At 47.6% G+C, this 11,996-nt stretch overlaps 1 protein-coding gene across 1 annotated transcript; it reads left to right on the top strand.

Annotated features, from left to right (window-relative positions):
* The first annotated feature begins 4,317 nt into the window (after nucleotides 1–4,317).
* Nucleotides 4,318–6,131, top strand: LOC120692275 (E3 ubiquitin-protein ligase EL5-like). The gene has a single exon (XM_039975543.1). The coding sequence runs from the start codon at nucleotides 4,625–4,627 to the stop codon at nucleotides 5,417–5,419; it is 795 nt and encodes a 264-aa protein (XP_039831477.1). The 5' UTR covers nucleotides 4,318–4,624; the 3' UTR covers nucleotides 5,420–6,131.
* Nucleotides 6,132–11,996: the final 5,865 nt, after the last annotated feature.

The raw sequence follows: 11,996 nt of genomic DNA, 5'->3' as shown, positions 1-11,996 counted from the left end.
AGGACATGCTGGACCTCAACATTGATGTGTCAAGGATACAGGTATTGTCTTATTGCATTATTAGCATTTTTGTCAAATAAGTACCGTATATATATTATAGTAATTATGCATTTGTCATGTGTGTTTATCTCTCTCTCTCTCTCTCTCTCTCTCACACACACACACACTAGCTCCACGCAATACACTATGTGTGTTGAAGACATATTATGTAGATAATGCCATGTTTAACTACATAAGCTTGTTTAACTCAGTATATACTCTTTGCAAATATGTTGTATTTGCAGACATACATCATCAATGGGCAAAGGGTGGTGCATTTGAGGCCCATGAATAGATCCAAGTTGTTCAGGCCTCAACCAGGGACGCCTCGTTGCTTGACCTGTGATTGTTGGCTCCGCACTTGGCCCAACCTATTCTGCTCACTTACCTGCGAGGTTCATCTTTTTTCCCTCTCATGGCTACTAGTACTTTATATTATCATCGTTTTAGTTACCTTAAAACAAAATTTCAAGTTAAAATTCTAGCAAGAGAGTATTACTTTTCATGCCTCGCTCTTGCACCATTTTTTGTACGTACGTATTACAGATTATAGAATGACAAGTAAATGCTATTGATCATTTTCAGCATTTATTTCGTATAGAACAAGTGTGTGTGTGTGTGTGTGTGTGTGTGTGTGTGTGTGTGTGTGTGTGTGTGTGTGTGTGTGTGTCCGACTAGGCATTAATTGTCTTGATTCTTCATTTCTTATCAGGGGGAATACGATGTGTCAAAAGATGACTTCTCCGGGCCAGAAGCCGAGCGTCGCTACCGGAGCCTTCAAACAAACATGCTGGCCGGAGGAAGCGGCCCATACGAGGAGCCACCCTCTGAGGAAGAAGCACCTGAGCCTGAGGCTCCGGAGGAGGACCATGCACCACCTGAACAAGCTGAGCAAGTGGATGAGCCACCGGCGGCGGCAGCTCAGGACCCCTCGTCGTTCCGCAGGCGGGGGCGCAAGCAGGCGGAGCCGGCAAGGGCGCCATTCTTCTGATGATAAGCTGCTGCTAGCTGCTGCTGCTTCTGGAGGGAGCTGAATAAACGAACCCGAGCCATGGAGCTGTCAAAACGAACCGGGGTAGCCATGGTGGCTACTAGGTGTGTGATGCAACTCCATGGCTCCGTTTCCTTTGTTGTTATTGTCGTTGTTGTGATCAGACTTGTTGTTGTCAGTGTTGTGTTCAAACTTGTTATTGTTATCATTGTGATCAAACTTGGTTTTGCCTATGCAGCTCGGTTTTTCTTGCCTTGTTTACTCTCACTCTTTAAGCTTCCAATGGTCTGCTGGAGCTTACAAATTATGCATCTAGTGGTCTTTAAGATTCGGTTTGCTTCTTCGTCGATTTGTTGAGAATTGCTCGAGTTTGGTCAGTGCGGGGTTAGTGAAGTAGAAGAGTTTGGAGTTGGTGGGCCGCCCAAGCAAATGGAGGCCAGAACTGGGCCTAGCTAGAGGCATTTACTGAGCTGTGGGGCTAATTAATAGATTCTATATGGTGTTCTAGCTATCAGGTTGGGTCTCACGGACTCGCCCACTAGGAGCAGTTCCTCGGCTCAAAAGACATTCTTGTCGGGGAAAAATGGAATAGCGTCCACTTAGAGAGAGAGAGAGAGAGAGAGATTATAGAATAATCAGCATGCACTGGGTGTAGCGTTCAGTTTAAGAGCAATCTGGAATTAGATGAAGCTTTTTTTCATTATCCAAGTGTTTCTGTATTCCCACGCGGGAAGTTCACACAGAGAACACAGCCAGGCCGGATGAAAGGAAAACACGACATGCCAAAAAGGATCAAAAAATGTGCGGTCGTAGAAATCTCAGAGCGCCACCATGACAGTGCGCCCGCGTATGTTAGGTTGAAAAAGAAATCGGATAGATAGGAGTAGGACGCCCCTGATTTTTAGACAGCCGCTTCAATTTTTCTCCACAACTTTGACTTGCGGCGGCACCAGCATCAGCAGAAAGAAGAACAAAGTGAGCGACAGCTTGTCTTGCTGTACTAGGAAAACAAGGAGTGCAGTCTTGCTCTTCCGGGTAGGCAGGCCAGTCTTCCGATGACGTCTTCGCTGGTACTGCTGCTAGTGCTAGCAGTACTAGCCTACAATTCTGGTCTGCTGTCTCTGGCCGGAAAGGAGCTGGCACAAGTCCACTCCGCCACTCCGCACTCCAGCCCGCCCCCGAAATACCGCGTCGCTGTCTGTCCCTCCCTCCCTGCGCGGCGTGCGGCCCCCGCGCGGAGCGTCGCGGCGGGAAACTTGCTCTGTCTGAGGTGGAGGTGCCTCGGCCGCCGCAGGGTGATGCTTGCGCACTCTGCTTCACCACACGACCTCACTTGCAACTTTTATGAAAACATTAGACCGGTACGGTAATTTATTATCAATCAACTTCGCATTGTTATTATGTCTAGTTCACTGTGCATATAGACACTAACAATAGAAAGAAATAAAATCTTTGAATGACGAAAAATGTAAAACAACTCACAATTACCATCGGGTGGAGTGTGCTGAGCTGATTCTGTAAAGCTAGGATGTCCTCGCATGGGGCTCTTCTCTTACCAAAAGGCACCAATCACTGTTAACGTTTCGCCACGCATGCACACACAAATTGGGAATGGTTGGACCGTTTTCCTTCTCTCCTAGAATGAAAGTAGAAACGCCATGATCGAACTTTCTTTTTTTTTTGCCCCCTCGAGGACAAGAAGTTGACCAAGCTCCTTGCGTGCGCCTCCATCTGCATTGATCCCAAGTGTTATGGGCAATAACATAGAGGAAACCAATTTTTGCACGCGTATGAGAAAAATGGACCAAGAAACAATATTCCAGGCACCTGCAAATTCATTATATTTGGGAGCTAGCTATGGATGACTTACTATGTGCAAGAGATTCGTCTCCGTTGGTGAATATCATATTCTGACCCTCAATCAATCATGGGGGCTGCGTCCGAGTATACATCCGACGTTTGGATAGATAGTCTCTTATCTATATTCAGTCCGGAGCGGATATATATATATATAGACACACACGCAAGCTTTCGTCGGAGAGGAGTCAAACAGCCAAGAAGAAAAACACACAGTACATTATCTGTTTATATATATATATATATATATATATATATATATATATATATATATATATATATATATATATCCCGCTTTTTATTTTTTAACAAGCCAATAATTTGCTGCTCGATCCGTCTTTGTCTGTGCTTATCCAAATGCGCCGTATATGTATCCGTATGCAACCTGAACAAGGACAAGGATGGGTCAAATCCAATACCTTGGTGCATTTCCCGTTGGTGGTATCCGGTGGACGCGCTGACTTGTTTTCGCTTGCGAACACGTCTTCCAGTACACAAGACGTGTTGTGTTGCCAAGAAAAGTTGTTTGCCTTGAGCCATTACTAGCTACTGCCGATGGTTAAAGCAAAACTTTAAACATCTAAACTTTAATTAGTTTAAATTGATCTTATACTGCACTGTTTTGATAACATCTGTAGCGGGCATTTTGATAGTATTTTGCTATACGCTGCCAGAAAAGACCTCCTCAGCTAGATTTGGGGGATTAGTAGACTAAACTTTAGTTAGAAATTGGCTAATCTTCAGTCATACTGAGTCCTTGCTAAACTGTACTGTCCTAATATGCGTTTGGATCCCTGCACGAGCAATATCATTGTATGTACCAAGATAAATGAATTAGGAATGCCATCCGACGTGGAAATTTGGTATGCTCCTGGGCCTCCCCACGTGTAATCATCGACGACAGAGTTCGTGTCTCCTGAGATCAGGATAGAGCTCAGCTCATTGTGCCAATCCGAAGCCTTCCGGCACATCGGAGCAGTCCAGTTTCAAAGAACCTGACTGATACCATGATGGTCCAGCCTATCTATCTTGGCAGTGACGCGTCACGCTCACGTCTCGTTTAGTTACTCGTGTAAAATTGTAAAATTAAAATTTTTGTATATTTAAAATATTAATTATAGACTAATTACAAAACTAGTTACAGAATTTGTCTGTAAATTACGAAACAAATATAATGAGTCTAATTAATTCATCATTAGAACATGTGTACTATAGCAATTACTGTAGTAACTTAATGTCTAATCATAGTCTAATTAGATTCGTCTCGCAATATACAAGCAAACTATGAAATTTATTTTTATTTTGTCTATATTTAATACTTTATGTTCGATGTGATAAATTTGAAGTTTTGAATTTCGCAAAAACAAGACCATTCGATATACGGGCGACTCCCCGTCACCGCTAGTCGGCCAGGCATCAGCCACTGTCACTGGTCTGTCCACTTTCCCCTCCCCAAACCCACCTCAATCCCATCCAAATCACACACGCTGCTCCTCCTTCCCCAATCACTCCGTATATATACGAGACACACACACTCCAATCCGACCCAATTCCGCCCCCCAACCCAAAAAATCCCCTACTCTCAATCTCACCATCGCACAGCCGGAGCCGGCCCTACGGGCAGCCAAGAACTCGGCGGAGCAGAGCGAGGCAGCCAAGAAAGCTGGGGAAGAGGGTCCTTCTTGGGAGCAGGAAGAGGAGGCCGAGGAGAAAGGGGGATCTGGAGGCGGCGCCCCGATGGCGGTGACGGGGACCTCGGCGGCGGCGGCGGCCACGATGCTGGCGGCGGCGGCGGCCATCTTCATCACATTCGTCCTCTGCTTCTACCTCTTCCTCTGCGCCAAGCGCTACCGCGGCGCCGCCCCGACGATCGGGGCCGCCGGCGCCGGCGCGGGCAGGGGCCGCGCGCGGTTCGTCTTCGCGGGCGCGGGCTGCCACGGCGGCGGCGGCGGCATGGACGAGGCCGCCATCGCCGCGCTGCCGCGGAGGGAGGTGGCCGCGGGGGACCCGCCCGCGGACTGCGCCGTCTGCATCGCGGAGGTGGCCGCCGGGGAGGCCGCCCGCGTGCTGCCCCGGTGCGGCCACGCGTTCCACGTCGAGTGCGTCGACATGTGGCTGCGCTCCCACTCCACCTGCCCGCTCTGCCGCTGCGCGGTCGTCGACGAGGAGGCGGTGCGGGCGCCCGAGGCCGACCCGGAGTCGCCCAACTTCCCCACCAACGTCCTCTTCGTCGGCTCCCAGGACGCCGTCAGCACCCGAGGCGCCGTCGCGGCGCCGGCGGAGCCTCCCCAGGCGGCGCGCCAGCCGCCGGCGGTGCCGCCGCAGCTGATTCCAGGGCCCATAGCCGGAGTCGCGGCCGTCGTGGAGGCGGCAAGGGTAGCCGCCCTACGCCGGCTGCTGGGCTGCGGCGGCGCGACGCCGTCTCCACCAACGCCACCGCAGCAGCAGCAGCAGCAAGACCGCGACTTGGAGGCCGGTGGGCTCGGCTGCGGCGAGAGCAGCGGGTCCCCGCCGCCGGCGAAGCCGCAGTAAGCTTCTCGTTTGATGCTTGCTCGTCGCGTCCCTCATGTTCCTCGGCTTCTCGGGCCATTTGAGGCACCAGAAGAAGGAAGCAAGTGTCCAGAGGATCTGTTGATCTGTAATCAACAGCTACATATAGTGCTAGAAATCTACAAGCAAAATTCATGGATGCATTTCGGTGCCATGCCACCCCCACTAAGGTGGGGGATCTCTTCCACATCTCTGTTTCTGTTCTACCATGGCCTCAAGGTAAAAAAAAATGAGAAACGCCGGTGCTCGGCCCTGGCATTTCGCTGTCGATTGGCCGCACTGTGTTTCCACATGCGACGGCCTTGCGCCACGGAAAGGCGCGACCTTGACGCCCTCTGATGAGAGCCAAGGTCTTAACAGAGCAGCTGCTGTTAACGACGAGACAAATATCTGAGTGCAGCAACACCAACACCAAGACACCCCATGTTCTGCAGTGACTAGCTGCCGCTATCCTCATCACCTGACTGCAGACGATGCCCGACGAGAGCAACCCGGTTTCAGAAGGTTCCGTTCGCCCCTCTGCTGCCGGCACAGCCAATCAAATGTCCCCTTAGTTAAGACCAGACGGACCCACTATTCTGGAACGAGAGAATTCTTTCTCTAGAGTCCCGAGAGAATCCTTGTGAAATTTCTGTAAATTTAGTGCGTTCCGAAAAGAAGGTAAAGCTTCAAAGGCTGGTTTTGACGGCTCTGATCTTCCAGCGCAACACAGGGACGGACGGACTCACTCACTGAAGACAGTTGGTGACCTTAAGTACTTCACAAAAGTGACAGAAATCCTATTATTATAGTACCAGTCGTGGCATCACAACCCAAACCAGAATGGTTTGAAAGATTGAACAGGGGCAACGGCACAGGGGCAGTAGCCTAGCCCCACCAGTGCAGGTGGTGGTTGGCCAAACAGCGAAACGTGGCAAGCACCACGTGGACGCGATGGCATCGGAGGCAGGCGCTGCGGATAGGCTCGCGTTCCACGTGGGCACGCCATGATCGCAATCGCAACGCAAGGCTACAAACCACGTCGGCGTCGCCGAGTTTATAGTGCCCACTGCCCACCACCCGTGTCCCTAGCCCAGGCCTGCATGGCGCCGGCCGGCAACTTGCGCCATCGCCCAACAGTTCCGTCTCGCCGGCGCGCCTCCGTCCAGTTTCCAGGCATTCCCGTGAGCCCCCTTTTTCCCTTCTTGCTTGTGTACTTGCATTGCTCTGCTAATCACAGGAACGTCTGGGTGAAACTTGATTTTTCTTCGGCTTCAGAAAACGTGATTTTGCTGGTGACAGGCAGTTAAGCACGGGTTTTACGATCGAGATATCTCAAAAAAATCTTGCTTTTGACCGAATCCGTCTTTAATTTTTGCAGCCTGGGTTGCCATCGTTCTTATCCTATCAACGACCTCTTGATTGCTTCAATGGTTACTCGGATTTCATTTGCTAATTTGAAGATAGTGACTGAGTTAAGTGTTTCGCTGCAGTAAATGCTCGCAGCATTTTGGGCCGGGGGGATTTATCAAAGATAAGTATCGTGGTGGATGAGGTTGCTGTTTGGCTATGCGCGTGGCTCCGTCCAAATGATATGATTTTTGTCGAAGCCAAACATATTACTAGGAAGTTTCGGAGAGAACACACTGCACGCAATGGCATGGAGCTATTCACAAAACTGTAGTTAATTCCCAAGTTCTGGCTTAGGTCCACAAACTCTCAATTTGTATATTCGAAAAATTGAAGTTGTTCTGTAGGTCTAATCCGGTGAAATCAGCTCCGACTGCATATCTGGCGTGCCATCGTGACGCATCACGCATGTGTGGGAGTTCGACAACTCTAGTGCATATATGATTGGTTACACAAGATGCTCCCTAATACTTGGGTTAGAGCATTTTCAGCGATCCTTAAGTACATATGATCTCTTAACATAGCTTGTGGCTGAAAATCGTACTAAAGACCGGGTTGCGTGCTATGCAAAGGCTACGGCATTTATTTCATGCCATATTTAGTTCCTAAAATTTTTTTCTACAGTACCTATCACATCGAATCTTTGAACACATGCATGGCGAATTAAATACAGTTGGAAAAAACTAGTTACATAGTTTAACTACAAATGACGAGACAAATTTTTTAAACCTAATTAATTCATGATTGGATATTAATTGCCAAATAACAACGAAAGTGCTACAGTACCAAAATTCAAAAAAATTTGCGAACTAAACACTAAACACAGCCGCAACGTCACTTTCTTGAACTAATTTGAATTTTTGAATTCCCTGGAATCTTACGGTTTAGAAAATCCTTTATACGCCGTGTGATGACATGACAAATAAAGGAGTGACGGGATTATTAGGCACTGACAGAGAAACGACGTTGACTCTATAAACACACCGTATGATCTCCTATGATGGTTTTCCTCTTTCTTGGCTTTCAAGTGAGCGAGACGGAATTGTGTCGACATGATTGTGCTGACGACCCGACGAGCTGGATAAGATGTACGTACGTCGGGGGGTATTTAAATTGAGAGGAATGGATAGCCGAGAAGAGGCCGTTCCCTGGAACTTTGTGACATTTTCCCCGAAATGAGCTGCCAAATTTTCAGCTTTTGTGGCCTTCAATGAATCACGCCACCGCGAAATCCCCAAAGTTTTCCTTTTCAACTCGCCGTGCACGCAATTTCAAATGTTTGAATAAGTTTTTTCATTAAAAAGATGAATAAACTGAGGAACCGAAACTGGCGACCAGAGGGGGTGAATGGGAGCCGAACAAAATTTCTCCGAAATTTGAAACGTCGGCCTATGTCCCAAAATCACCGCAAGCCCTCGAACCTAGGTCAGCGAGAATAGGTATGGACAACCTATCTCGAAGCAGAAGACCCAGGTTGCAGCGCGGAAACAAAGCGAGTCGAAACGTAGAACTGGACTGCAGAGACCGGTCAGACCGGTTGCACAGACCGGTCAGATCGGTCGGGCTGGGAATTCAAACTGCAGACCGGTCAGACCGGTCGCTCGCAGACAGCCCGCCAACATAGCTCCAAATGTCAAATCTCGAGCAAACGAAGTCCAAATCCAACGAAACTTGGAGGAAAGGTTCGCATCTACCACATGAACATATTCCCAAAGATCTTTCCCAAAAGATTAACAGATCGTGAGAAATTAAGGGAAGATCAAAGAGAATTGGGGTTTTCTCAAGAACCCAAAAATCTCAATCCGTGAGAACTCGCGATTCCTGCAGGTTTGGCACTAGGCTAGATAGATTAGAATCGTCACAACGAGTCCATCAAACCACGAATCGAAGAACTTGACTCCTCCAAACACAAAACACCTCAAAGGAGGAAAAATCAAGTCCAAAAACACAAAGGGAAGGGGAGGACGAAAAGCTCAGCACACACGGGTGAATCTCAACACAATTTCATTCATAATTCACGAAGGAATTCACCTATACAAAGGCTAGAGCTGACCACACCATCATCCACCCTCTAAATCGAAGAGATTAGCTATAATCTAACCTCCCTTTGCGTTGGAGACCTTGGCCCTAACCTAGAGCAGGGGCAGGGAGAAGGAAAAACGAAGAGAAAACAAAAGGCTCAAGAGACTCAACCAGCCACGGGCTGGTGGGAGGTATTTATACCCGGCTGCTGCGGCCAGACCGGTCAGACCGGTCGGGTCAGCAGCACCCCGCTGTACAGCCTCGATCGACGGCGGAGCTTCTTTCTTCGACTCGAAGTCTTTGCTGCGATGCCGCCACGTCGACGAAGATCCGGTCCGCGGTTTTGGAGGGTCCGCGAAACCCGGGTAGGTGTCCGGTTTTGAGAAAACCGCCAAAACCTCACGCGCGGGAAGATTCCCGCCTCCACGTCGTGGCCCTAGACGCCGTTCCCACCTCGGCCTTCTGACGGCCCTAGACGCCGCCCGACGCCCGTCATCTCCTCGCCCGCAGCGGTTTGCCCATTCTGAAAACTAGCCGTTACAACTTGGGCAGATTAACCAACGTATCATCGGTTTAACCGGTGAGTGTAGTTGTCCACTGATCAACTAAAAAACTAAGTCTCTGGACAACTGCACTGACATTAACTCAAATCCATCGTCGGTTTAACCGGTGAGTACAACTTCTGAAATCCCTGGAAAAACCATCTCACTGGTCAATTGCACCGACGTCTCATTTCAAATAGCGTCGGTTTAACCGGTGTATTGAACTTGAAATGCCCTGGAAAAACCAACTCTGGACTAATGCACCGACGTTAATTCAAACAACATCGGTTTAACCGGTGTATAGAACCTGTCCAGACTCTGCTGACTGCGTTTAACCGACGTATAGAAAAGTGGAAGCGTTAGTTAAACCGGTGTATAGACTTTTTCTGATTTTGTCTTTTCTGATTTGAGTCTTGAGTGAAATCCAAATATTCTTGAGATATAAGAAACCTGAGTGACCATAGTGTGCATCCATTTTCAAATGACCATGTCCATGCTCAAGTTACTTGACCTTAACCCCTCTTAATAGTGCGATCACTACAAAACTATAAAACCTATACTAACCTAAGTGTCATTCTCAACCTTACAACACTTAGAACTAGAAAGATCCTTACTCTTGTTATATATTTGAGATGAATACCGAGATTGCCTTTTTGAATAACAAAATTGAGGGGCCTCTTTTGACATATGACCAAATGAGCGATAATGATCTATTAAGCTACACAAACTCATTAGTCACAATAATGGTTGTCATTAATCACCGAAACATACCTTGAGGGCCTAGATGCTTACACACGATCATACCGCACGGTTGACAATTCACTCATCATAGGCAGGGTAGAGTACTCATATTCCTCAATCTCCCCCTTAATGAGTGCATTGTCAACACACCACCTGAAATCAGAGAAGTGATAAAAAGAGAAGCAAGAAAGTGAAGAACTCAAGTAAGTGACACAAAGCTCAGAAAGGCAAGAACAGTCACTTACTCAAGCAGAGATCGATCCCCTAAGGCAAGGGCAACGGCTCGACGCAATCGATCAAAAGCCAAAAACATGACTCCTCAAAGACAGAGGTAGCGCTCGACGCAGTCATGCAAAAAGCAGAGGGAAAACGAGGAAAACCAGGAGCCAAGAACAAAGCAAAAACTCCCCAAGCAAAGCTTTTCCCTCTCACAAGTGTAACTCTCCCAAAATGATGCACTCTCAAAGCCCTGTGCACAACAAGTTTTTCAAAAATCAAACAAGTCTCCCCCTTGTTCGATCACTTCTCTCAAAATTCTCCCCCTTGTTGGCACATGCACACATCAAGCCTAAAAAGACCTAAAGCTCCCCCTGAAGCTGAGACTCCCCCTGAACAGATGCTATGCAATGAATACGATGCAGGAGGTGTAAGGGAAAGCATTCAGGGATACAATGATATGAGCGACATCTAGTCACAAGCACGTGTGCATCCATAAACAAGACCTGCATCTAGTTCAACAGGGTATATCAAATCAATCTAGAGCTAGTCAAGTTCAGTTTAGGAGAAGTAAAAGCAAAGCATCACCCATGATCTAGCACTAACAAGTAGGGAATGGAAAGCAGTGCTACTCAAACTCATACAGGTGAGCCAAACTAGCCAAAACAAGTTGCCGACATTCATTTTTCAATCAAATTTATAGTAAGCCATTCTTAATGTCAGGGGTTGAAAGCTTGTCATGCTTTACTTAGCAACGAGGCCAAGCCTATGCCAAAGACAATCAGAAGCTTAAGGCACTCGTTTCAGTCATGCATAGCCTTGCCCGGGTTCTCACAAGTGCAAGTGTGAGCCGTCCCGAAAGCTCGATCAGTGCGACAAGCAATCCCACCTGGGTCTTTTCAATCCATTTCCAGAACATTTCAAGCAATTTTATCAGATTTAGATCATTTCAAATATGAATTGCTGAACGAAAGGCTACACTAGCATGAATAAGATAGCAAAGCACATCAACACGCCCTAACATGCTAGTAGCCAAAACAGGGTGATCATATTTTCAGATTTTCAAATCAAAATAGCTTAACTCAGATAATGTCATATACACAGTGGAGCAAGCTATACATGATCAAATTTATCAACTCACACTAGCAGGCACTAGAAGATCATAGCAATGTACACAAGAATGCTAGTGCAAGTGAGATAATGCAAAATGCAAACATGTACAATGCATATGCACAGTACAACTACCAAACCTAGAAAACCAAGAAAAGCAAATAAAATCTACAAAGCTAACCAAAGAAAAGTCAGTAATCAAAAGGGGTAACAAACCCCAAGCTCCCCTCACAAGCGAGCAAAGGTGTCCTGCTCTAGCGGTTTGGTGAGGATATCTGCGGTTTGCCTCTCTGAAGGGACATGGATCAGGTTTATGTGTCCTCTCTCATGGTTGTCTCGCAGGAAATGGAATCGGATGTCTATGTGCTTGGTTCTGGAGTGTAGGACAGGGTTCTTTGCAATGCTAATGGCTGACATGTTGTCTACAAAGATGGGAACCCTACCGAAACTCAAGACATAATCCTGCAAGGTTTGTTTCACCCAAAGTATCTGGGAGCAGCATCTAGTAGCGGCAACATACTCAGCTTCTGTGGAAGAAA

This window comes from Panicum virgatum, chromosome 9N (genome assembly GCF_016808335.1).
Source record: "Panicum virgatum strain AP13 chromosome 9N, P.virgatum_v5, whole genome shotgun sequence".
Classification (NCBI taxonomy): Eukaryota; Viridiplantae; Streptophyta; class Magnoliopsida; order Poales; family Poaceae; genus Panicum; species Panicum virgatum.
The sequence above is the reverse complement of the archived record's forward strand: the minus strand, read 5'-3'. Positions and strand labels throughout refer to the sequence as shown.

What these genes read in the sequence shown, in the direction of transcription:
- LOC120692275 (XM_039975543.1), top strand. Translation starts at nt 4,625, where the DNA reads ATGGCGGTGACGGGGACCTCGGCGGCGGCGGCGGCCACGATGCTGGCG.